The sequence below is a fragment of the Nomascus leucogenys genome, chromosome 5 (genome assembly GCF_006542625.1).
Source record: "Nomascus leucogenys isolate Asia chromosome 5, Asia_NLE_v1, whole genome shotgun sequence".
NCBI lineage: Eukaryota > Metazoa > Chordata > Mammalia > Primates > Hylobatidae > Nomascus > Nomascus leucogenys.
The window spans coordinates 19,920,392-19,945,973 of NC_044385.1; the positions used below are offsets into that span (position 1 = coordinate 19,920,392).

General features: G+C 61.3%; 2 protein-coding genes and 1 long non-coding RNA gene across 14 annotated transcripts; 1 reads left to right on the forward strand and 2 right to left on the reverse strand.

Annotated features, from left to right (window-relative positions):
• Positions 1-227: 227 nt before the first annotated feature.
• On the forward strand, positions 228-1,026 carry LOC101177369. The gene is made up of 3 exons (XR_004030075.1): positions 228-511; positions 650-697; positions 784-1,026. It is a non-coding gene; the product is annotated as an uncharacterized LOC101177369 (long non-coding RNA).
• A 4,614-nt stretch (positions 1,027-5,640) lies between these two features.
• Positions 5,641-15,770, reverse strand: GJC2 (gap junction protein gamma 2). Its single transcript, XM_030812739.1, has 2 exons — positions 15,483-15,770; positions 5,641-7,717 (listed from the first exon to the last, which is right to left on the reverse strand). The coding sequence occupies exon 2, from the start codon at positions 7,696-7,698 to the stop codon at positions 6,373-6,375; it is 1,326 nt and encodes a 441-aa protein (XP_030668599.1). The 5' UTR covers positions 7,699-7,717; positions 15,483-15,770; the 3' UTR covers positions 5,641-6,372.
• A 754-nt stretch (positions 15,771-16,524) lies between these two features.
• GUK1 (guanylate kinase 1) lies at positions 16,525-25,265 on the reverse strand. 12 transcript variants are annotated; one of them, XM_030812740.1, is made up of 10 exons: positions 25,117-25,258; positions 23,651-23,854; positions 19,853-19,966; positions 19,410-19,451; positions 18,539-18,635; positions 17,933-18,071; positions 17,778-17,862; positions 17,194-17,375; positions 17,022-17,107; positions 16,525-16,813 (listed from the first exon to the last, which is right to left on the reverse strand). In XM_030812740.1, exons 1-9 carry the CDS (start codon positions 25,175-25,177, stop codon positions 17,039-17,041), a joined length of 993 nt encoding a protein of 330 aa, XP_030668600.1. In that variant the 5' UTR covers positions 25,178-25,258; the 3' UTR covers positions 16,525-16,813; positions 17,022-17,038. The 12 variants fall into 12 exon arrangements, with proteins under 12 accessions (XP_030668600.1, XP_030668609.1, XP_030668603.1 ...); XM_030812749.1 differs by lacking the exon at positions 23,651-23,854 and adding an exon at positions 20,741-20,932 and having other exon boundaries at positions 25,117-25,198; XM_030812743.1 differs by having other exon boundaries at positions 23,651-23,847; positions 25,117-25,177.
• Positions 25,266-25,582: the final 317 nt, after the last annotated feature.

Sequence of the window (25,582 nt, forward strand, 5' to 3'; positions counted from 1 at the left end):
TATCAGCATTTTATTTTTATTTTTTGTAAAGACAGGGTCTTGGTTATGTTGCCCAGGCTGGCCTCAAGCTCCGGAGCTCAAGCAATCCTCCCGCCTCAGGCTCTTGAGTAGCTGGAACTACAGGCGCCAGCCACCACACCAGCTAGTTTTTGTATTTTTTTGTAGAAACGGTCTCCCCATGTTGTCCAGGCTGGTCTCAAACTCCTAGGTTCAAGTGATTCACCGGCTTTGGCCTCCCAAAGTGCTGGGATTACAAGCGTGAGCTACCGTACCCGGCCGCTTCCTCTTTTTATAAGGGTACCTACCATTTCGCCAGCTGTCCACGTGTGGCTGTTGTGTCATTTTTTTCTTCATCTGCTGGACCATTGGGACTTCGGCTGCAGGTGGCAGGAGGCTCCATCCTCAAGTGTCTCCACGGATAAGGACAGGCACCATCCAGCGCACAACCCCTCTGCACCCCTAATCAGTGTGAAATGACGAGACACAATCACAGCTTCAAATCACATCCTTGGTAACTTCTTTTTTCAGGCCAGGATCACCCCCATCATATGTCTATAGTCCTCTTTAGTGCAGGACTCCAAGCTCCCCCGGAGCCCAGCCTGTCCTCCCATAGGATGCCCTTCCAATGACTGTCGTCTTCTCTTCACAGCTGAACTCACAGAGGACAATTTAGGCAGGAACCGCACACTGCTATGAGGTATCCACCCCACTGTGCTTTCTCGAGGAGTGATGTCCCATGCCCCCTGCTGAGCAGCCCTGTACAATGGCCACTTTCCCTGGTAGTAGGTGATGCATCTACAAGGTGGTCCCAGCAGCCTTCAGCCCTGGAGTCTGACTGCCCTGGTCCAAGCTGTCCCCGCCTTGCTGGCCTCCTGGGGCCCGTGCACCCTGTTGACATTCCCCTCTCCACCGCCCTCCACTCAAAGCACCAAAGAAGACTTACTCAATGTGTCTTTATGGTGCAGAGTCCTGGCAAGCAGAGGTCTTTGTGTAGCTGTTGAATAAAAAAAGTCCTTGTGATGCGTAGTAACGTCAGTGATGCATAGTAACGTCAGTGAGGAAGAGTGCACCAAGGCGCATCATGTGGTGTGGGGCCCTGCCTGGCGGCCTTGGGGAAGATGGAGCTCAACCCCAACACAGCAGGGCAGGGGGTGGAGAAGCTGAGGAGCAGTGTGGGGTCTGTGGGTGGGAATGACTAAGGAGACATCAGGGCTGAGGGGTCTGGCGAAACCCACCTCACAGGGTCCTTCCTCTAGGCAGGCAGGGTGATTAGACATCACCAGGGGATGATGGAGGATGAGGGACCTGATCGGATGTCATCGACGGTGAGATATCCAGGGTGTGGGGTTCTGGCTAAACTGACTCAGTAGGGCTCTTACTAAAACTGGATTTTCCAAGCAAGTGCACAGATGGACCTAGGAGAAGGTTCCAGATCCCGGCCAGAGTTTAGCCAAGCAGAGAATCCCTGCCATAGCTCCCTGCTGTGTCCCGAGGGCCTGGGCTAGCACCCAGCATGCCTTAGGGGCACAGGTGACGTTGAGCAGTCAGCGAATTCCCACAAGCCCTGGACGTGGCCATGGAGGCCCTGCCGCTAGCCTACTCTCTTCACTGCAGCTTCCTCGTCCCTGGAGCTCCTGCTTGCCCTTCTGAACCCTCCTCACGGCATCCCCACTTGCCCCAAGCCCGGTGAGGCCCCGGATCCCTGCCTGCCCAACCAGGCGAGGGTCAGGGCATGGTGAGGGGCCTGGAGCGAATCAGCCGGGTCCCCCAAGGTCCCTCAGCCTCAGTCCCCCGCCAGCTGACAGCTTCCTGACTGAGATAGGCTAGGCCTAGAATGCGCTCCCTAGCCACTGGCTGCAGCCGCCACCCCTTCCTCTGCCGGAGCCTGGCGTTCCTGAGGGTGACCCGGTACCCCCCGGGGCAGCCCCATGCGGACAGAGCGGAAGGCAGGCAGGATGAAACCCGGGGCAGGGAGTGGCGCAGACAACACCCACAGGCGGGGGTCGAGTTCCTCTAGCCTCACGTCAGCCTGGTCCTCAGCCAGAGGAGGAATTTGCTTCCACCCCTGCACAGGCAGCAGGAAAGGCGTACGGCAACCTGGTGCCCCGGGCCAGGCCCACTGGCTCCTAATCTGTCCTGCCTAGGCCCCCCCACCTTAAAGAAGCCACCACCAACACCAGGGGCCACTTCAGTTCAAATGGACTCAAAGGAAACAAAAGACAGCTTTCAGCTCCAGAGTCCCAGGGGCCACATTCCAGTGCCAGAACCATGTGAGGCCATAGCTCCCGGCCACCTCCAAGAAGCCTTCCTGGACCCTCTACACCAGCCTGGCCAGCCACCCCGGCTGCTGTTCTCCTTATCAGCAAGCAGGGGACTGGGGCCTGGCACCTGGGGGAGGAAACCCTGCCCCCGTCCTGGCTTCAGGGACCAGGCTGAAGCAGGGGCCAGGGGAGTGAGAACTGGAAAATGCCTGGGCGTGGGGGTCGCAGCCACTGCTTCCCAGGTACTGTGGGGGGTGGAGGAAAGGTGGTTTCCTGTTATTCTCGCCTCAGGGCTTCCTCCCTTCCTAGAGGAAGGAGAGCACCACTGCCCTATTCTGGGGGAGTCTCTGAGCAGCTGGCCCCTCACCCCACTATGCACTCCCATGAGCAGCCGAGAGTTTTGGCTGAGGTTGTGGAAACGGATGGAGGTGAGACACTGAGTCCCATCCCGCCAGCCTGCTCCAGCACCGCCTGCTCTGGCTGTGTCCTGCTGTGTACAGGGCTGGGCCCACCAGCGACTGGCCCGCCTGCCAACCTGCGCCAGAGCTCAGAAGATGCAGGACAGAGGAGGGAGGGGGGCTGTGGTGTCAGCAGTGCCGGGCTCAGCTCATCACTGTCATGGCCACCCCAGGTGGCTGGGGAAACCAAGGCAGGGGGTTTCTAAAAGAGACTGATAAGCGCCAGGAGTGTGAGATGGGTTTAGCCTCTGGGGGTCCGCAGACTGGAGCAACTAAGATACCACGTCCCGCTGTAGTGGGAGACGCCAGCCCTGCGTGGTGGTGTGGGGCTCAGGCATGACATTGTGGGAATGTCCAGATTATCCAGGACTTGGTCTTAGAGGGAGGACTAGCAGATGGCGTGGAGGCTGGGGCTTGCACAGCCTCTCCTGGCTAGGGCCATCCCGCTGGGAGGGTGTGGTAACAGAGCCTAAGCCCACCAGCAGATGCTTACAAACCTGATGTGGCCCACCCACCCCCAAGTCTTCAAGAAGGGAGATATGTCCCAGGGTCCCGTCTCCCCTTCTCTTGTGGCAATCCAGCTTCCCACTCGGCATATACCCTCTAATACCGGCAGAATTGTCCCCTCAAAACTCCTGTGTTGAAGTCCTAACCTCCAGGAACTTCAGAATGTGGCTATAATTGGAGACAAAGCCTTTAAAGAGGTGATTAAGTTAAAATGAGTTCATTGGGGTGGGTCCTAATCCACGGTAGCTGGTGTCCTTAAAAGAAGAGGAGATTAGAACACAGATGCACACAGAGGGACAGCCATGTGAGGACATAGCGGGGAGATGGCATCCACAGGCCAAGGAGGGAGGCTGCAGGAGGAACCAGCCTTGCCCACACCTTAATCTTGGCCTTCCCTTCTAGGACTGTGAGATAATCAGTGTCTGTTGTTTAAGGCACCCAGTGCATGGTGCGGTGTTATGGCAGTCCCAACGGGCACACCCTCCAAGTTTGAGATAATTTCCAGCTTCCCTCGAAGCTGGGGTGCCCTTTGAACAGCTCTGGCTGGGGGATGTGTACTAGCCAGGGTTCTCCAGAGAAACAAAACCATAGGAAATATAGGCATAGATACTATATGCTATTTTTTTTTTTTTTTTTTTTTTTTTTGAGACGGAGTCTCGCTCTTTCACCCAGGCTGGAGTGCAGTGGCGCAATCTCGGCTCACTGCAGGCTCCGCCCCCCGGGGTTCACGCCATTCTCCTGCCTCAGCCTCCCGCGTAGCTGGGACTACAGGCGCCCACCACCTCGCCCGGCTAATTTTTTGTATTTTTAGTAGAGACAGGGTTTCACCGTGTTAGCCAGGATGGTCTCGATCTCCTGACCTCATGATCCGCCCGCCTCGGCCTCCCAAAGTGCTGGGATTACAGGCGTGAGCCACCACGCCTGGCCGACTATATGCTATTTTTATATCTATATCTAGATATATAGTCAGAGACTAAAGTTTCGCAAAGAAGAAGCAGTTCTGCCTCCAGTCTGCCTGTGATGGCTAATTTTATTTTGAGACAGGGTCTTGCTCTGTTGCCCAGGCTGGAGTGCAGTGGTGCAATCACAGTTCACTGCAACCTCAACTTCCCTAGCTCAAGTGATCCTCCCACCCCAGCCTCCTGAGTAGCTGAGACCACAGGTGCATGCCACCATGCCCACCTACTTTAAATTTTTTGTAGACATGGGGTCTGTATTGCTCAGGCTGATCTTGAACTCCTGGGCTCAAATGATGCTCCCATCTCAGCCTCCCAAAGTGCCGGGATTACAGATGTGAGACAGTGCCTGGCCTGTGATGGTTCATTTTATGTGTCCATTTGACTGGGCCACAGGGTGCCCAGATACGGGGTCACATATTATTCTAGGAGTGTCTGTGAGTGCATTTCCAGATGACACTAAGACTTGAATAGATGGACTGAGGAAAGCAGATTGGCCTCCGCAATGTGGCTGGCCTCATCCAATCAGGTGAAGGCCTGAACAGAACCAAAGGTGGAGGAAGGGTGAGCCACCACAGGGACCTGGCCTCCCCCATGACGGCACCGCCAGCAGCACAGCCCCAAACCCTTCCTGTCTTGGAGAGGCTCCTGGTGTGTCCCTACTGGAGTGGGCACCTGTTGGCGTTGGTGTTTGCTTTTCCTCCCTGAGGCTGCACTTTCGGCATTTCTGTCCGTGGCTCCATAAGTCAGGGCTCACATGGGGCCAGAGATCAGCCAGGCAAGCTGCAGAAAGGAGAGGGACTCAGCTTGCAGTTGGCATCTGCCCGGAGTTGGGCTTAGGTGAGACTCAGGGCTCAGCCCGGGCTTGAGTCTTGGCTGGGGGACACTACGGAGAGAGGGGTGTGCAGCCCAGGAGGGCCAGCTGGCCAGGCTGCACCAGGCCTAAGGGAGGCTGGGGGGTAGCCAGTCACCCGGAGTGTGCTCCAGGGGCTAATGAGCCCTCCTGTCCCTCGCCAAAGCCACCCCTGCAGGCTCTGGCCAATGTCCTGGTCATGACGGGGCCTGAGACAGCCGCCCTCCATCCACTGAGCTGCGGCCCAACCTGAGGCTCTGAGTGTGTTTTCTTTCTTTCTCACCATCAGTGCACTCCACCCAGCCCCACCCACCCCTGCCCCCGGCACGCTGCCTGGCACCAAGCAGGCCCCAAGTGTTGTCTGACAAGCTACAGGGGCTCGCCTGTGACCATACTCCCCTGCCAGTCCCTGGGGAGGGGTCTCCTCTCCCAGCCAGCCTGGAGCTAAGCCATGTCTCCCCATGTGGTAGCCATGCACACACACCCATGCATACACATATAAGCATACACCCAGACATGCACACAATGCACATACATGTGCATGTAGTCACACACATAGCCACACATGCACATGCATGCACATGCCTACACCTGCACACACAAGGTTATAAACAAGTTAGTTTTATTTTACTCCCTTTCTTCTTGAGGCTGGGTCTGAATTAGGGAGGAGGGCAGAGAGGCCACAGGCAGGAACCCAGAGCATAGCCAAGCCCCCAGGCCCTGACCACCACCCATTGGGTCCAAGCTGCAAGGCATGTCAACATCTTTGCAGAACTTCAAGTCTCCCAGAGGAATGGAAGGCGGGCATCGCAGAAGCTCAAAGAGGGTGTGGTCCTGTCCACCCCAGGCTCCCAGCTCCCAGTCTGTCTCAGTTTGGGGCTGGGAGGGGGAGGGCTGAAGGAGCCCCATTTGCTGTTGCAGGGAATGGGGACACGCACCCCCGCACCCCCACCAACTGATGCCCATACCAGGCACCCTGGGGCCTCCATGGGTTGCTGCAGGGAAGCACAAAGGGAAGAGCTGGCATCCCAGAGGACCTATTCCAGCTCAGGACAGGGGTGGAGTCAATGCCCCACTCCCCCTGGGGTTCAGACCACAGCAGAGGGCCCTTTCTGGCTCCTAGGCCCTCTCTCCACCCCACCTTGGCCCCAGTGGTGACCAAGCCAGGGCACTCCTCTGCCGCTTTCAGCCCCTTCCCTGAGCAGCCTGGCTGCCCCTCTGGGCGGAGTCTGCCTGAGGCCACCGGCTAAGGAGAAGGCTGAGGAGAAGGGGTCGCAGGTTTCCACCGGAGCCCCCCAACCCTCCTCCTCCCTGGCCCAGCTCGCAAGCCAGCGCCCTCAGATCCACACGGTGGTCTTCCCGTCCCTGCTGCTGGCACTGCCCTTCTCGGAGCCAGCCCTGGGCTTGGCTCCTGGCCGCTCGTGGGTGCTGGGCCGGCCCTGCTCCCCGACGGTGCCCGCAGAGGTAGCACTGCCCGTCCGGGACGCGGGGGCGCCTGCCCTGGGGGGCCCCCGGGAGGCCGCAGGGAGGCCGACGCACGGCGAAGTGTCCCGGTCGCGGTCCCCAGCCGCTGCCCCGTCGCGCAGCGCCTGCAGGGCCAGGTTTGCCAGGTTCTGGTCGTGAGCCCGAGCCCGCTCGGCCGCCCGCACCACCAGGCTGTAGTCGGGCGGGCAGGCCAAGCCAGCGGCCGCGGCAGGGAAGGCGCAGGGCGGGGGCCGCGGCGCGGGGGCGGGGGCGGGGGCGGAGGCCGGGGGGCCGCGGCGGCCGCGCACCGCGTCCTGGGCGCTGCCCAAGCCCAGGTGGGCCATCTCACAGAGGTTGAGCAGCAGGCACAGGCAGCTGACCACGTACATAACCAGCAAGAAGACCGTCTTCTCAGTAGGGCGCGACACGAAGCAGTCCACCACGTGCGGGCAGGGCTGGCGGCTGCAGGGAAAGAACGGCCGCACCTCGAAGCCGTACAGCAGGTACTGGCCCACCAGGAAGGCCACCTCGAAAGCTGCCCTGGCCACGAGCTGGGCCACGTACACGCGCATCAGGCCCTCCCGCTGGATGCGCCTCCGCCCATCGTGTTGCCCGGTCGGGCCCGGGGTCCCCGCCGCCTTGCCGTCAGCGCCGACCCCCTTAGTGCACGCCTCCTCCGCGCCGGCCTCTTCCGCTTCCTCGCCGGCGCCCTCGGCTGCCCCCGTCTCCTCCTCCTCCTCCTCCTCGCCCAGGCCCAGCATGGGCTCCTCCTCGCCCAGGTCGGCGGGTTCAGGCCAGCCGGCGTGCGGGGGCGGCGGGTGCGCTCGGGGCGCGCGGCGGGGCCCCGGGCGGCGGCGGAGGGCGCGGCGCCGCTCCTGCTCAGACGCACGGGCCAGGCGGTGCACGGCGTAGCCCAGGTACATGACCGAGGGCGTGGAGATGACCACGATCTGGAAGACCCAGAAGCGCACGTGCGACAGGGGCGCGAAGGCGTCGTAGCAGACGTTGTCGCAGCCTGGCTGCCGCGTGTTGCAAGTGAACTTGGCCTGCTCGTCCGAGTAGATGGCCTCGCCGCCCACGGCCGTCAGCACGATGCGGAAGACCACCAGCACCGTGAGCCACACCTTGCCCACGAAGGTGGAGTGGTTGTGGATCTCCTCCAGCAGCCGCGTCAGGAAGCTCCAGCTCATGTTGGTCATAGGGGCGGGCGGGCGGGTCCTGTGGGGCGGGGTAGGGGTCAGCCAGGGGCCTGCACTTAGGAGCCCGCAGCGCCCAGAGCTCAGAGCCGGGACTCCAGGCTTGCCTCGCGGCTGGCCCCTCTCTGCTTACACAATGACGTGGAGCTCACCGCCTTAAACGGAAGTGGAAGCCCCCACCTGATCCGGCCCCTGCTCGTGCAGATGTAGGGCCCCAGCTGGATGAGTTGCCTTCATGAGGCAGATGGGGACACTGAGGCAAGCACCACTCAAGTGAGTGGGGACTGGTGGTCTCAGTGTCCGCTGCACTCATGGCCACCAACCCAGCCCCAGCCGCATCCAGGTTGTTGGGGAGGGTCCCACAGAGTTTCAGCATCCGGAGGGTTTCCCCAGCCTGCCTAGCCACTCAATCCCTCCTGGCCCCTCCAGCTCCCTAGCCCCCAAGCCCCTGTGGCCCCATTGGCTCCCACCCTGCAGCCCCATCAGCCCTCAGTCCTTCACAGCCCCCTGTGCCTGCACCACCGTCAGCTCCCAGACCCCAAAGTGCCACCAGTCCACAATCCCCATAGCCCCTCGGCCCCCAGAGGCCCTGCTCTGCCTCCCTCCACACGCTGGACAGGGGCGTCGGGGTCCCTCCACCTCCACAAAATCCTCCATCCTCCCTCCAGCCCCCGGCTGGTCCCGCTGCCCTTCTCAGGTGCCCAGGGTCCTAGGGCTCCGCCCGCCCAGTCTGGGTTCCTGGTCCTCCATGGTCTCAACCCAGACCGTCCCCAGCTGGGGTCAGGATGAAGCCAGGCGTCCGTCCAGGAGGGACGGTGTCCAGCGAGGTTATAGACCCAGTGATGCGAGGCCACACTCAGCACCTGCGACCCTCAGAGACAGCTATGCCGCAGACCAGCCAAGCCCAAGGTGGGCAAGTGCCCAGGAAAGGGCTGTGCAGCAGGGCCTGTGCTCCAAAGAAGGAGAGCTCCTGCAGCTCCCCTGCCCACCCTCTCCTGGCGGTTGCCCCGGGGCCAGTACCTGCTTCTGGGTCGCTGAGGCAGGAGACCCCTTAGCTCCCTCCGCCTCTGCCCCCGTCCCGGTACCTGGCCTGGGAGGCAGCAGTGGCAGGTGTGGGACCAGCAGCAGTCGCTGGTGAGGCTCCCGGCCTCTTTATGCAGCTAAGGCCTCCCCACCCCGGGCAGGAAGAGGGGGCAGTCAGGGTTCCTGGGGAAGTGGCCCTGCTTCCTCGCATCTGTGCAGTACCCCTTAGAGCCACGCACATTCACATGTGCACACACACTCAGATACATACCCACAGACTCACGTGTACACATGCACACGTGCACATGCATGAACACGCACAATGCATATGCAGATGCACATGCACACACATGCATACACATGTACACATGCACGCTGATACACATGCAAACAGGGTTAATGCAAACAGATGTATATGTGCAAACTATTACTAGTGTACATCCACAGACATGCTTCTTTGCACTCACATGCAGACGCACATGCATTAAAACAGTGGCACATACACACTTGAGCGTATGCACACATGCACATACGTATGCACAACCACATACACATATATGCACACACATGCAAACAGACCCGTGCACTCACACACACTTGTGATCAGGCACATACATATGCACAGGCTGGCATACTCCAGCCCTGGGGCCACCTCCCCTATCCCCCTGGCTCTGGTAGGCAGGGCCCACCTCCCTCCCTGCCTGACCCATCACAGCAGGCTGAGGCCCACTGATTCCAGCCCGACAGGAACCTGAGACAGAGCAGGCTCAAGGGAGAGATAGGGCAGGAGGCCTTCGGTGCCAAGGCCAGCCTGCCCAGCTGTGTGGGGGCAATATTGAACAAGTGGCTCTCTGGGGGCAGCCTGCAGTAATGGCGCCTGCCAGTGCCCATGGTGTGAGCAGTCCCATTGTGGCTGAATGCCGAGTGGCTTCCTTGATTCAGCTGAGGAAATGGCACCATCGGCTCAGTTCTGGAGACCACCGTGGCTCGGCCCTGGGCTGATATGCCCTGGCGTCTGAGGGCTGGCGCTTAGCTCTGGGGGCCTGTGTCACTTGCACCCACATAGTGGTCCTGGGAATGGCCTGGAAGAACCCGGGTCCTGGTCTCAGGCCAGGGCTATGGGGACTCCCAGATCCACACCTCCAGCCTGTAATTCTCTCTTGGGCCTGCTGCCACCCCCAACATGGGCACTCAGATGCCCATCAAGCACAGCCAGTGCCAGAGGGCCACACTCAAATGCCACTCTGCCCTGCAGAGCAGCTTCCCCATCCCAGCCAATCCTGAGCCTGGCCCCACCGGTCCTGCCTGCAGGGCCTCAAGCACTTCACTCCTTGCCTGTGAGCCTGGGGAGCATTAGGACGCCCACCCAGCAGGCCTCCTGCCCCGCCTGTGACTCCTAACCAGAGCAAATGCCGCGGCCTCACATGCCTCAGTGCCAGGTCCCCTGCCCCCACTCCACACCTGGCTCCAGATATCCCCTCATGTGCTCCAGATATCCTCTCGTGTGCTCTGCCCACGGCTCCCACACTGGCTGGAGCCCACTCCAGTTTGCTACCTGGCCCCGCCACACACACATGCACAGGCGCACACACACAGGTTCAGCCCTTCCCTGAGGCTGTCGCTGTGTCACCGCCTTCCACGCTGCTGGTGACTATTCCATGTGATGACGATCACAGCTGGAGACCGCAGGGTGTCTCACAGAGACGTGGGCGGTTTCATAGAAAATACAGGTATGTGGATGCACCTGGGTTCAGACACACACCTTTGCTCTGGCACCTGCAAAGGCCTCAGTGCAAAAACACCCTAGGAGCAAGAATCTTCCTGGGGCCCAGGCCTTGGTTCCTACCTCCACTCCCAATCACAGGAATCAGGAATCCCTAGTGGGGAACTGGCAGACCCTAGGGCTGGGGCTGGGAATATACAGAGGAGCCCGGAGCAAACTGTAGTGTCAGAGAGGAAGTCTGTGCACGCAGCACCTGCACGTAGAGTGCCCAGTGCCTGAGACTGGATCCCTCTGAACAGTGAAAGAAATCAAGTAGTCTTGTGTTACAGATTACAGACTGACATTGATTAGAAGCCAAGGTACATGACTGAATGTATAACCAAATGGGGGACAGGAGACAGCTCCCCTGTGCAGAGTCAATCCAAAGCAGCCATGTGGACACTGTACTGGAGGGGAGCGTGACCCCCAGCCCTACCTGTGGGCTGCACCTGGTAACCTGGCTTCAGAGGGTATGGGAGGGAGAGGGGGAGAGCGCCTCTGCAGCACGCATCCTACACCAACCCTGGCCAGGCGGCCAAGGTGTCATCACAAGCGTCATGGATGGTGTGGACGCTTCACAGCATCTCATGGGAAGGTCACGTCAACTCCATGGTATTCCTCCCAAAACCCATCCCCCTGAAGACTCATAAGGAAACATGAGGGTGAAAGGGATCCCACCCAAGGGGCATCCTACAGAACATCTGGCCAGTGTTCATCCAGTGAGGACACCCCATACAAGGAGACCCAGGAGGCTGCCGCAACCAAGAGGAGCCCAGGGAGACACGGTGACTGACGCCATGTGGGATCCATGGCGGGGCAGAAAAGGAGCTGTAGGGGAGAGGCAAGGACATCTGCATACAGCAAGGACCTCAGTTAATCCCAGCTCATTCATACTGGTCCATTCATTATGAGGAGCATGTCACGCTAATGTAAGACGTCAGCAATGGGGAAACTGGGTGTGGGGTCTGTAAGAACTCTGCACTGTCCTCCCAACATTTCTGTAAATCTTACTGAGCTCAAGCAATTCTCCCACCTCGGCCTCCTGAGTAGCTGGAACTACAGGCACATGCCACCATGCTGGCAATTTTTTTTTTTTTTTTTTTTTTTTTAAGAAATGGGGTCTTAAGCCGGGCACAGTGGCTCACACCTGTAATCCCAGCACTTTGGGAGGCTGAGGTGGGTGGATCACGAGGTCAGGAGTTCGAGACCAGCCTGGCCAATATGGTGAAACCCCATCTCTACTATAAATACAAAAATTAGCTGGGCATGGTGGCGGCGAGTGCCTGTAGTCCCAGCTACTCAGGAGGCTGAGGCAGGAGAAACACTTAACCCGGGAGGCGGAGGTTGCAGTGAGCCGAGATCGCGCCACTGTACTCTAGCTGGGGCAACAGAGTGAGACACTGTCTCAAAAAAAAGAAAGGAAAAAGAAATGGGGTCTTAATACAAAAATTTGCCAGGCATGGTGGTGCGCTTGTAGTTCTAGCTACTCAGGAAGCTGAGGTGGGAGAATCGCTTGAACCCCGGAGGGGAAGATTACAGTGAGCCAAGATCACACCACTGCACTCGATCCTGGGTGACAGAGCCAGACCCTATCTACTTTTTGTTGTTGTTGTTGGGGTCTCACTCTGTCGCCCAGGCTGGAGTGCAGCCGCACAATCATAGCTCACCGTTGTCTCCTTGATCTCCTGGCCTCAAGCAATCCTGCCTCAGCCTCCCAAAGAGCTGGGATTACAGGCATGAGCCATCCACACCTTGGCCCTTTTCTGTTAAAGTGCTGTAAAATAAACCCCTACTTAAAATAAAGAAAGGACCACTGATAGAGAGGCGAGACAAGCTGAGGTGGGCACTGTCTAGTGCTGCAGGATGCGGTTGTCAGCAGGGGCTTGGTGGAGGCCCTCGGGAGGAGAGGGGAGGGGTGCTGGCCCCCAGGGAGCCAGGCCCAGGATTTGCAGACTCTGTGTACACAAGTCTAAGAGATCTCACCCCAAACCTACACCTCCAGGGTGCCCAAGATGAGGATTGGTGGGGAGGGGCTTCAGCTTGGCCAAAGAGCTGGAGGCGCCCTTGGGCTTCAGAGTCTGGGAGAAGGCAGCTGCTGGGGTTGGTAACATGTGTCAGGGCGAGGTAGGGGGGTGACCACAGGAGGCCACCAGCCAGGACACTGCCTGGCCCAGGTCTGGGACTGGTGAGACAGGGTCAGCCTCAGGGAAGGCTGTGGGAAGTAGAGGAGGATGAGGGCATTGGTCGGGGGCCGGGGGCTCACAGGGTTCTCATACTCGGGATTAGGGTCTCATGGGGGCTCGCTACTAGGCCAGGGTGTGAAACGGGGCCTCACAGTGGGGGCAGTCTCACCCCGGTGGCATCGGGGGCTCACAGTAAGGGCTTCAAAGGGGTGCACGGCAAGAGCCAAGGGACTCACCATGGGGGCTCACAGTGGGGGCCACCTCTGGGAAGGGTTTCAGGGCAAGCGGGCCCAAGCCAAGGCCACCTGTCTGCAAACCTGGCTGGGCCAGCTCTGACCAGTGTCCTAGTGTCCCCTGGCATCTCAGGACGCCAGTCAGAGCCAGGCTCCCTCCCCCATCAAGCTCCTGCTCATCCTGGGTCTGAACAAGGGTCCTGGGGCACTGCAGAATGAACCCCACCGTGCTGGGTGTAGCAGAAGGTCAGGGGCCCAGGTATTTCCTTCCATCTCCAGGCCCTCCCAGGGCAGGTCACGAAGGGTGGGTGTTTTCTGCAGTTTAGGGCAGCCACCAGACAGGCACCCACGCACACAGTTCACCAGGCGGGACCCTGGGGCAGGCTCCTCCCCTCCCTGAAAACGATGGGACCCCAGCGCATGGCAGGCACTGTGCTGTCGCTTGTCCGCTCACAATCCAAAGCAGATTCCCAGTCCCACTTCCCTGGGGCTCCTGCAGGCACAGTCCCCTCCTTCCCCTGCACTCCACTGCAGGGCCCTGTGTGGGGACAGTCCTCACTCAGAGGGGGCTGCAGCACTCACCCACCCTCAGGCCTAAATTTCTCCTCACCTGCTGACAGGCCGTAGCCCCCTACCCTGATGCCCAGAGCTCAGCTCTGTGGTGGCAGCTCCACTACCTGTCCTCCATGTCCCTGCCTGAGCCTCCAGCTACCTGTCCTGGACAGCCCAGACCCTGGGACGGTCACCCCCGAGTGCACCCTCAGCCATGCTCCTCTGGATGCCTTGGTTCCAGAGGGAGGTGCAGAGCTCGGCCACCTAGGACCCAAGCCCCAGGCCTGGAACCCTCTCTCCATGCCCACTCTGCCCCAGCAGCTCTGTGGCCGGCCTCACTGTCCTGCCTGTGCAGCAGTAGGCCCTACTGGGTGTGGGCACCAGCCATCCTCATGCATCCTTCACATGTACACACAGGACACACTCCTTCCTCCACCCACCCCCACACACAAGCAGTGCACACTGCCACATGCACACTGCTGCCCGAGCTCAACATGGAGCTGGGCTCACACACTCACTCTCACACATAGCCATGAACACTCCCTATTCAGACTCAACCTCACCACGTGCCTCCCTCAGGAGTCCCCACCAGGCCCAGGAAAGCCAAGGTGCCCCCAGCAAGACCCCAAGTGCCTGCCCACATCATGGCTCCCCTTACATGGCCTGCCACAGCTCCTGAACTGACCAGATCCCCAGGAGCCCGAAAGTGTGGGTGTGGTGCTCAGGAATGTCAGGGGAGGGGACGCTGAGGAACGTGCTGTGGGGGTATGAGTCTGTGGGATCCCCAGCCCCTGCCAGGGCTGTGCACACGTGCAGGTGGCGAGGCAGCATCTAGGCTGGTGCCTCCTCCCCCGTGGAGTCCTCTCCTCCCTGGGGTTGTTGGCGCAGTGAATGTGTGGGCCCCTCCTGCAGCCTGTTCTCGAGTCCCCTCCCTCGGGGTCCCAAGCAGGAACAGAGCTGTCAGGCCCAAAAGTGAGGGGCTGTTCCTCCCCTGGAGGTGGACCAAGGGGGCGAGTTAGGCCTGGGTCAGGCTAGGAGTGTGTCATCGCTGCAGCCTGGGCAGCTCCCCCAGGCCAGCCTCCAGGGCTGTTGCAGGCCTGTAGCTAAGCCACACACCCTCCAGAAACCGAGCCCTGGGGGGTATCCGTACTGGGAGTGAGGGGGTGATGCTTACCCCAGCCTCCTAAGGCTGTCCCTGCTCTCCACCCGCAGGGTCCACGAACCCGTCTCTTCCCTCCTGAACGCCCAGCAGCCAGGAATCCTGGGCTCACTGCCATCCAGCTCTGGGATGGGGGCCCCCGCGCCTGGGCTGTGGCCTCCCTGCGCAGCAGCCCTGGGGTGCTCCGCCCTCCCAGAGGGGTACGGGCCTCCCCCTCCTCAGCCACGCCGCCCCTTCCTTGCATTGAGTGCCTGCCCCAGCACGCCGGGGGGGGCCTCCACCCAGTTAATCACGGCACTGACAGGCACTGGGGTTGGATCCTTGACCACAGGGTCTACTGGGCTTCAGGCCTAGGCTGGGCCCCAGTGCAAGCTTAGTGGCTTGTGGCCTTCTATGGACGGGACTGAGCAGGGCCCCAGGTCTGTCTGTGCAAAGGGCAGGCTGGCCCCCTAACCTCCAGGTGGCCGCTGAGGGTGGGGGACTGGGCCTGGACACACTGCAGCTGGCTGATGTTTCACAGGCCAGCCCTACCGCTGCCTGAGGGGCCCCAGCTGCTAGGGGAGGTACTGAAGACACCCCCCTCCCGCTTGCCAGCTGTCCCAGAGCAGACCCCGCCAGTTGGTGCCCCCCCCTGCGGTGAAGGCAGCTGGGCCTGAAGGACACAGACATGGAGTTGGGGGGCCACCCCACCATCTGCGTGGAGCAGCGGAGCCCAGGAGGGGGTGGCAGGCACGAGGAGTGCACCCTCCTAGGGCTGGTCCTCAGGAAGCCCTCCCTCCTTCGGGGTCTCAAGGCCAGGGGCACAGCATGAGGCTGTCTCCTGGGGCAACAGCCCCCAGCCCCATGAGGTACATATATGGACCCCAGCACCCTACCTTCTCCAGGCCAGAAAATTCCAGTCTCCCTCAGAGCCCTTCCACCTGCTTGGATGCTGGTCCTCCCAGAGGGTGTGTGGCCGAGCCAGGGCCACCTCTCGCCACCAAGCACAATGGGGGCTGGAGGAGGGGCCCTCAAGGGCCCCATTGTTCCCCCCTCGGCCCCAGGGTCTGAATCCCTGATTGTCCTGGGGGGCAGGGCAGCGGGCAGGGCTTTCCAAGCCCAGGCAGGTCAGAGGCCAGCCCCAGCCTCTGAAGCTGGGTTCACCTGCCCTGGAGCAAGCAACCGGGGGCTGCCTGGGCCCTCCCCTCCCCTGCCCAGCCTGTATCCTGTGGCTCTGGCCTGTATCCTCCGACAGCGGAGTCTGGGCTCTGGGCGGGGACTCTGCTCCCCGCCCCCATTTCCGGCTGGGCGCCCTGCCTGCCTCCCTCTCTCCCACCCATCTGTCTGCACCCCACCCCAGAGGCACCTCACCTAGGCTCAGAACAGGGCTAGGGCTGACCCTAGGGGTGGCTGGCAGCACGGCCCTGTGCTGCCTTAGACAGGCAGGCTGGGGGAGCACTGGAGGAGGGAGACAGCCTGAGCAGAGGAGGCTCCCCACACACAACACACAGCCCCTGGGTCTGCTAGGATAGGGGCATCTCCCTCAGGGAACCCCCTAGACCTCGAGGTCTAGAACCTCCAGCTGCCAGAGCTCAGGGCCTCTCCTGGAACCTCTGGCCCATGCCAGACCCACAGGGTCGGGCACCAAGAGGAAGCCCTCAGGGCCCACCCCTGCAGCCTCAGGCTGCCCCGTGCAGCCGCTCCCTGCTCCCCACTTGCTGGCCTGCCAGCTGGGTTGGGACCAGCCCTGCCACCTTCCCTGCCTGCCAGTCAAGCATCGTGCTGCCCTGGGGCAGCAGCCATGAGCCGGCAGGCAGCAGATGCCTAGGCAGAGACCACCTTGTGGCCCTCCTTGGGGCTGGTGGTTAGGGTGGGCTGCCGGAGCTCAGGGCCCGATCGGGATGGGGCCCCACAAACCTTGGGGCCACGTTCCACTCATTTATGGACTTTCTAATCCAAGTTATTTTATTAGGATGTCAGCCCCGGGTCCAGAGTGAGAGATAGGGACAGGGGACAGCCCGGCGGGGCTGGGTCGGGGGTCACCCCAGGATGATCCAACTACAGGGGCAGCATCCCCTCCACTCCACGTGCTGGCCAAGGGCGCAGAGGTGCCGTATCGCCTGCCAAGGGGGTGGCTCAGTGCTGCTGCCCTGGTCCTGTATGGGCCCAGGGTGCCGAGAACAGAGAGCAAGCCTCAGGCGCCGGTCCTTTGAGCTTTCTTGATTTCCTGCCAGTGAGGAAGAAAGGGAGTTGGGAGGGCTGGTATCCAGGAAGGGCTGGGCTTCCTGCTCTCCCTCCACAGTGGACCTCGGTGTCTCATGCCAGTGCTTGGGTAGGACTGTCCCATCTGACCTCAGTGGCCTCATGGACAACAAAGGCCTGGCCCCCAGGCCTCCCCTTGGGCCTTGCCCAGGTAGGCACAAGGATGGGCCCACCTCAGAGAGCGCCTCCTTCAGCTCTGCGTAGGCCTGATCCAGGCTGTCGTTAATGATGACCACATCAAACAGGCCGGGCTCCTTGCCTGTGGGTGGGGCCTGAGGTCAGGGCACAGTGAGCCCATGCAGCCCCACCACAGGTCCCACACGACCCCCAGAGCAGCCCACTGGCCTGCGGCTGTCCTTGCTGCGGCTGTGGGACAGCTTTCCAGCCCAGCCGGGCCTGTGCAGGGTAGGGAAGGGCCGCCCCTGGGCCTCGGTCCTCAGGCACCACTCCTGCTCTCTCTGGAGCCCCAGACCTCGGGTCTGGACACCAGCACCCATCAGGACTCTGGTTAGGGGCTGTACTATCCTCTACACAGACAGCAGAACATTAAATGCCCTCTTCTTGTGGGCTGCAGTCAGACCCAGAGGGGAGGCAACAGCTGTAAGAGGATGCACATGACACCCCCGGGGCTAGAAGGTTGGGAACATCTCATGGGACCCTGGGCAATGGGGGGTCTGGGGGCCCTCACGGAGACTCTGGGTAACAGAGGGAAATCTGTGGACCCTTAATGAGACCCTTGGTGACTGGGGGTGGGTTCTGAGGACCCTCACGGGGACTCTAGGTGTTGGGAGGTAGTTGAGAGGTCTGAGGACCCTCACAGGGACTCCAGGTGTCAGGAGGTCTGGGGACCCACAGGGTCCCTGGTGCCACAGGCCTCAGAACCCCGACTCCCCTCCTGGCATGCCCTGGTGGTCCCAAGGCACACTCACTGCTCTCCATGTCGGCCTGGGCAGCAGCCAGCCGCTTCGCCAGGCTCTCCTCCGTTTCAGTGTTGCGCTGCCGCAGCCGCTGCTCCTAAAAAGGGGGTGGCAGTCAGATCCTGGCATGCCCTGGCCCCCAGCCCCCAACCCTGCCCAGCACACACCAGCACGTGCAGTGAAGGTGGCTGCACAGAGATGTAGATGGGCCGCAGATCGGTGGCCTTGATGTTCCGCACACCCTGCAGGTCCACGTCCAGCATGCAGATGCGGTTCATGGCCTGCACAGCCTGCACCGCCGCCTTGCTGGGGAGAGGTGCCAGGTCAGCAGGGGTGCCAGGGCTCTCTAAGGCCTGCAGGAGCTTCAGGGACACCCAGGCCCTCCCGGGCCCAGCATTCTCCTCCCACAGCTGAGCCTAGGCCTGGCCTGGACCCAGCACCCCACAGCACCTCAAACCTGCTACCCCCACGCCCTGCCCCGCGTACAGGGAACAGAGGCCACCCACTCCCCAAGGTGCCTGTAGTGAGCACGAGGTGTCCTGTGCACCCTTCACCCTGCCAGGACAATGCACAGTGGCAGGACCGGGCCCAGCAGCCTCATGAAAAGAGCCACTACGGGCCACAGACCTGGGAGCCTGGCCCTGGGCCACAACCTGGCCACATTCATAACCATAGGGTGGGTGGTGTGGATGGCGGGCAGGCAGCAGGCACTACCTGGATCCCTGTTGCCAACAGCAACCCTGGGAGCCCACCCGCACCCACGCGTGGCCCACCTCGTGCCATACAGGTTCCCCGAGAACTCAGCATGCTCGATGAAGTCGCCGGCTGCTATGTCACGCTGCATCACCTCCCTGGTTACAAAGTAGTAATCTGGGGAAGAGGAGAGGCCGTCCAGAGGGCAGAATGGACCTGCACCAGGGCGTCCAGGGCCAGCCGCCCCCAACCCAGGCATGCCTGCAGGCCCTTCCCACGCCCACGACTGCTTCAGTCAGATCCTTGCCGAGCAGGAGACGTCTGAGGACCCCTCAAGTGCTGCCAAGTGCCTGAGCCAGACACCATTTCTCACACTGTCCTCACTGATGGAGATACGAGACTGCTGGGTTCCAGTGGGGAGTTGGGAGTTGGTGGTGATGGGGTGGGGACTGGAGACCAACAGGTTCTGGGGGAAGGTGGTGGGGGAACTGGAGACCGTCAGGTTACAGAGGGGACGATGTGGTGGGGTGACTGGAGACCACTGGGTTGCACAGCAAGGGGCAGGGGTGCTGTTGGGAAGGGGGTCCCTTGTCTTGAATCAGGCAGGCAGAGTAGCCCTTTTTACCAGGACCCCAGAAGACAGCTTAAAAGTGCTGATAAGTGCCGAGTCCAGGACAGGGCTGGGGACAGCAGCACTGTGGCCGCCTCCAGGGTGGGAGGAAGATAGCCCCAGGCCTTGGCCGGCCTCTCACACTGTACCCAAGGAAGGTGACACCACGCTGTGGCGCTGACACCCTGGTTGAGCTCACCGGCCCTTGGAGGCAAGGACCCATCTCACAGATGAGGGATCAATGGGGGCAGGAGACGGGCAGCACAGCCAACACAGCTGCAGAGCCCAGCAGCCCCACCCACACTGGGGGTGCTCCAGCCATAGGGCCCCACCCCACTCACCTTTGCCGTTCTCCTCGCCAGGCCTCGGGTTCCTCGTGGTATCTAGCAGAGAGACCTGTCACCTATCAGGGGCTGCTCGGAGCCCACTGCCCCACCCAGCGTTTCCCTTGCAGTCCCGACAGCACTTGAGCCCCAGGATGCAGGCAGCCAGTGAAGCACGCGGCTGGGAAGGCACAGGAGCCTACAAGGCGAGGGTTCTCCCAGAAAGAGACACTGTGGCCCAGTTATCAGTACTCAACAGACCCAGGGAAGGGAGACACAGGCACGCAGGACAGCAGGAGTGCAATAATCTCAGGTTCTGTGTGGCGGGGAGTGTGCAAGAGTTCGGACAGTCTGCAGGCTGGGTGTGCCTGTTGGGTTCGGGCTCCTGGCCTGCTCAGAGTGCTGGGACTACTCAGCAGCCTTGAGGTCTATGCGCCCCTCCACAAGAGCCCTGGACTCACGGGACACGCTGAAGCCAAAGATGCCGCTGTGCTCCTGGAGCAGCCTCTTCAGCAGGGTGCTCTTCCCAGCTCCCGAAGGCCCGCTCAGCACCACAGGCCTGGGGCCCGACATGCCTGGGGGTAAGAGGAGAGGCTGTGGATAGCAGTGCGGCCTCTGGTCCCCATCTGCTGAGCTGCCTCTGCCTTCGTGAATTCATGGCAGGAAAGGGCTGACCCAGGAATGGAGACATTGGCCTGAGAGTCTCCTGAGAGCCTGGGTGTTCTTCCCCCTGAGCTCTGTCACATTGGAAGGCCCGGCATGCACAGGGCGGCCCTCAGACCAGGCTCTGGGCACACGGGAGACGAATGGAAGGCCGCTTTACTGGGTTCTCAGCAGGGGAGCCCCCCCAGTGAAATCCACCACCACTGAAACCCACTGATCCTGTCAGCCTCCCCAGGGGTCCCTGGCAGGCAATGCTGTCTACTCTGATCACACCCTACCTGGGAGCTGCTGTCCCCACCTGGTGGAGTCACCTCCAAGCCCTCTGGGAGCCTGCCCTGAGACCCCCCACCCCACCCAGGAGCCCAGCCGTTCGCTCCCATGCATGGTGCTGAGTGCTGGGCTGCTAGGTCTGGAATGGAAGTGTCCCTGTCCCCGCCTGTCCTCTGGTACCTTGCCCTGCAGATATGGTCTTGTCAAGATCTGCTGAATCTACGCCCATTCCAGGAACTTCTCATCGGACTTGAGACTCCTATCTGTGATGCTGGTAATGCCTGAGGGGGTTGGAGGCCTCCCTCCCAGCCCTCAAGGGAAAGGCAAACAGGATCCTAGCTTGGACACTTGTGGCAGGTGACAGCCCGGGAGCTGGCCTTTGCCTGGTGGGAATCCTCCCCAGGAACAGGGCCTACCTGTTTGCTGGGGTGCAGCCTCTGTAGCCAGCCTGGGGTGGGTCTGTCTGCTGGACTGAGAGCTGGGGGTGTTGAGTCCCTAATCCCCACCACGCCTGCTTCTGGCCCCGCCCTTCTAAGCCAGGAATAAATCCCCAGGGGGCCTGGCCCTCAGCCCTTGCAGGGAAGCAGCCCCGTCCACCTGCTCTGCGGCTGTGCAGGAAGGAAAAGACAGCTCCAGCTCTTGCCCCAAGAGCTGCACCTGCCCTGCCCTCCCAGTCCACGTGAGCTGCACACACAGGGCCAGGGCAGCGTCTTCGAGCTGGGATGGGAAGCAGAGCTGAGGAGTGGGGCCGTGCACTGCAGCTGTGTTCAGCGGCTGGGCTAGAGGGAAGTGGACGGACCCCTGGCCACGCGCACACCTCGGACACAACTCAGGCGAGGCGTGGATGGCCTCCTCCTGTTTAGGGCACAGCCGCCTGTGGGCAGATGAGCAGACGGTGGGAAGGACCTAAGTATGCCCTCCTAATCCCCAATTTAGGCCACCGAGGTAATCTCACAAATGCACCACAGCTGCAACTCCATCATGCACAGGGACACCCACCACACACATGCCATTCCCAGGCACAAAGGTATGCAGGATGTGTGCACAAACCTACCACAAACACACACACATGCACGCACACAAATGCACGCACACCAAGCAAATGCACACACACCACACGTGTACCCACAAAGGCACACATGCACACCCATACATGTCATTGATCACAAACACACCGGACCCCCAGTTAAAAAGACTCAGGAGGAAGGGAACTGCAGGACACCCACCCAGAAGTCCACGTGCTCTCCATAAGGGATAGACTCCTCCCTCCTTACCCCCTCTTCTGGGCTTTTTGTCACAAGCACACATCGTTTTCATCTCAGCATGCCCCCCATGCCCTCCTGGCTCTCCCACCCACAGAACTTGCCCCTGCGCTTAGCTCGGGCCTCCCCACTAACCTGGCTCCTGCTGCTCACCCAGCCCTGCCGCCTCCTCTATGTGCCAGCCAACCATCAGCACGCACCGCAGTGGCCAGGGTTCTTCATCCATTCAGCTTCTCCCAGCCAGCGAGCCCTGCAACCTCCACAGCCTGGTTCCCATAATGCACTAGCTAGGAGTCCCCCAGAGTCTCCCACAATCAATGAGCCATGCCACTTGCATGAATTTCTGGAGCCCTTGCTTCTCGCCAGGGTGGAAGGGGTACAGTTCTCAGGACACATCCAGCAATTGCTACACACCCACTTGAAGCATTGAAATCACAGAAATTAAGACTTGATGATATTACGGTGAGTTTTCCAATACGAAGGAGAAAAAGTAAAGCTAGATCATGCGCTTCGAAGGACCCGATATGGGAGAGCTACTCTGATGGTCCTGTGGGCTGGACCCCATGTGAGTTTCTGTCCTGTTGCTCCGCTGAGCTGGCCCTTCTTAAGGTCACTCTGCCCTGCCAACACACAACCAGCATGGCACTGGTGGGCCCGACAGGGCTGCCCCAAGGCCAGTCCTGCCCTGTTCCCCCCAGCCCCTGGCTCCAAGCTCTTCAGGTCTGAACCTAGATGCTACGTGACTACAAACCCACACGGAAGGAAACACAGTAGTGACCTCCACTGACCAGGCCTCCCGTCCTCCCTCCTGAGGGAGCGCTAAGCTAGTGAGGTGAAGCTGGGCCCACAGGCAGAAGACACCAGTTTGCCCAGCTGCTGCCAGGCAGGGGTCCGGGCTCCAGCCTCGCCAAGGGCATCGTCTGCACAGCTGTGCCTACACTCGCCCAGCATAGGGCACAAGGCACACGTGGCACATCAATCGCCAAAACCTCTGGGAGTTTTTTCGTCCTCAGAAGGGGGCGAGCCATGCCTTCTGAGGAGCCCACCAAACCACCACAAGACCCTGGTCTCCATCCCCTCCTCGGCCCCACACCCCATCCCTGACGCCCAGGAATTGGGGAGCTTGTGCCTCACTTCCAACTCCTGGGAATGGGGGGTGCTGGAGTCCCACCTCTGGCTCCTGGGTTGGGCGTCTCCCCCTTTCCTCGCAAGCAGCAAGCGGCAGGTGTGTCTCTTCACCACAGGGCCCTGACAACGATCAGACACCAACAGATGCAACCCAGCACAAAGCAGACAGCAGACGCTGGTGGGCCCCAACCCCACCTGCTTCCTCCACAGGTGTTGCCCCTGCACCACCCTTACCCCACCAAGCCCAGGCTTCCAAGCCTCCCCTCCTCCCTCCTGAGGGAGCACTAAGCTACTGAGGTGAGGCTGGGCCCACAGGCAGAAGACACCAGTTCGCCCAGCTGCTACCAGGCAAGGGTCCAGGCTCCAGCCTCGCCAAGGGCGTTGTCTGCGCAGCTGTGCCCACTCTCACCCAGCACAGGGCACGAGACACACGTGACACACCAATCGCCAAGAACTCTGGGCTGGCCAACACTCCGCTCTTCTTGGGACCCCTGAGTTCGGCTCTGCCCAAGTGTGATGGCACAATGAGCAGACTACTGAGGGCCCTGGCCAGCCAGAGAGTGGAGAGGGCAGACAGTGAGTGGATGCGGGCCTTGCAGAAGCACAGCCACACAACCGCTGGAGACAGGGCAGAGGCACAGGCTGCCTGCCTGCCTGCTTGGGGAGAGACCAGCGGCAGAGCGGTCACCAAAGCCACCTTCCATGGAGCACACCCAAGGGAGAAAACTGTGGCCCAGGCCTCATGGCTCCTGCATTCTTGGGGTGGAAAACACGGAGCCTTTGCCCTGACCAGAACACACGCGCCAAAGGTGTCTTCCTGTGGGCAGAGGGAAACATTCCAGCAAACATTCTGTGTTCTCCACTCTCACCAACCCACAGTCGCAAACTCCAATCAGCTGCCTGGCAAGAAGCCACACAACCCACAACTGTAAGGACCTGCCAGGCACGTGGTCTCCACAGGAGCTCCGAGATGGAAGGTCTCCTGGGAGCCGCCGGCGCAGATCCATGTTCCGGAATGGTCTCTGCCAGAACGCTCCCTGGACTGGGCTCCCATGCTGCCCCAGCAGCCGCTTTCCTGGAAAGGCACTTCCTGCTCTGGCGGCATAACCTCCTCCTTCTGGCTTCCAGCCATCCTAAGGACTGAACAGAGTCACCACCTTGCCCCCGGCCCACTGTTCCAGGAGATGCTAATAGAGGGCTTGACCTTCTGAGAACCGACAGAAGTCAGCCCCCGCCTGGCCTCTCGTAAGACACAAACCGCCAGACGTGGGCCTGGGCTCTGGGCTGGGCCAGCTGGATGAAGGGGAGGCTGGTGGTCCAGGTGGCTGCTCTTGGCTGAAGGGTTTCTGGGCACACATCCGGGTAGCACGCGTCCCGGCCTTCAGCAACCTCGTTTTAAATGGGACCACACCAGGAGCAGCCAGGGCGCTTTCGTTTTCACTTTCTTTCCCCCGGGGGACAGGCACATTCCTTTACCTCCTGAGGAAACCGGGCCCTTCCAGAGCCACAGGCGCGTGAAGGCCCCAGCCCTTCACGATGCTGCGCGGCTATGTTTGGGTCTGTCCATCAGGGAGAAAGAAAAAATGGCCGAGTCTTGCACAGGGTCCTTGACAGCAACCCCAGGTAAAGAGCAGAGCAAGCCTGAGACAGGAAGGGGCCATGAGCCCAAGGACAGCAGAGCAGGACCCAGCCCGGGGCCTCAGGACCGACCTCTTTCACGAAGAGGCGAAACCGAGGCCCACCACACGCAGGGTCAAAATCAACTCTGAGGCACCTGCTTCCCACACCAGTCCTTACGGGGGCATACTTCTAAGGCGACGCTCAAGAATGGCAGCAGGACAGCTTCAAGAACCCCAACGCGGACTCCGGCCTTGGGAGAATCCGAATCCCAAATGCCACACCCATGCGTCGGGAAGGCCTGCTGTTTCCCCAAGTCCCCCTCTCTGCGCCGTGCCGCGGAGTAGGTGGAATCCTGGGAGCCCCGGAATAGCCGGCTCCATCCGCCCAGGACCCCCGGGCTTGCAGGGTGAAGTGGGAACCGGAGCGCACACCGCGCCGGGCCAGCGGTAGGGACTCCCAGCTGCTCTCTTTGGCGGCGCGCCCAGTTGTCGGGAAGACACCGAGCGCTCCTACACGCCCGAGGAGCAGCTCGACACTGCGATAACTGCCGGCCTGCCCAGCTCCTGAGGAGCGCCCCGCCCTCCGGGACCCGGGCTCCGCTGCGTTGCCAGCCCGTCCGCCCTCCAGAGCTCCCCAGTTCTCAGGACCCACAGTTGAACGCGGCTCAGGGCGTCCCGGCTAGGAGGAGATCCGGAGGCGGCGTGGACTGGGCGACCGCAAAGCGCAGGGGCCGCTGCCGCCTCGACCCGAGTCACCCTCGCGACTGCGCTCGTCGTACTCACCGTTCGGTGGGGCCCGGCCCAGGGCGGCCGCAGCCAGCCCGGCCAGCGGGCGCCGCAGCATCCGGGGCCACCTCTTCCGCCCACTGAACCTACGTGACAGCGCCGCACGGGCCCACCTCCGCCCGCGCGCGAGACTGACGTCATGAGGCGCCGGCCCCGCCCACGGCGTACTTGTCCTCCCCGTCTCTTAGGGAAGTACTTACCTCAGTGCCGCGCTGGCCCCGCCTCCACCTGCGCCGGCGTGTCGCCACCGCAGGGGCGTTCAGCACACCGCCCTCCCAGCCCGCCTCCTCCCGCTGCGTCACAGCGCCGCGCCGGCCCGCCTCCACACAGCGCGAACTAACATCACGACCCGCCGGCCCAGCCCACGGCGTACCTGTCCCGCCGTGTCCCTCAGAGAAGTACCTCAGTGCAGCGCGGGCCCGGCTTTCATCTGCTACGTCACAGCGCTGCCTCAGCCCGCCTC

What these genes read in the sequence shown, in the direction of transcription:
- GUK1 (XM_030812740.1), bottom strand. Translation starts at nt 25,177, where the DNA reads ATGCTGCGGCGCCCGCTGGCCGGGCTGGCTGCGGCCGCCCTGGGCCGG. An exon ending in GGGCCGGGCCCCACCGAACG is followed by an intron (nt 23,855 to 25,116) that starts GTGAGTACGACG and finishes GACTCTGTTCAG; the next exon opens with TCCTTAGGATGGCTGGAAGC. An exon ending in CTTTGGCTTCAGCGTGTCCC is followed by an intron (nt 19,452 to 19,852) that starts GTGAGTCCAGGG and finishes TCTCTCTGCTAG; the next exon opens with ATACCACGAGGAACCCGAGG.
- GJC2 (XM_030812739.1), bottom strand. Translation starts at nt 7,698, where the DNA reads ATGACCAACATGAGCTGGAGCTTCCTGACGCGGCTGCTGGAGGAGATC.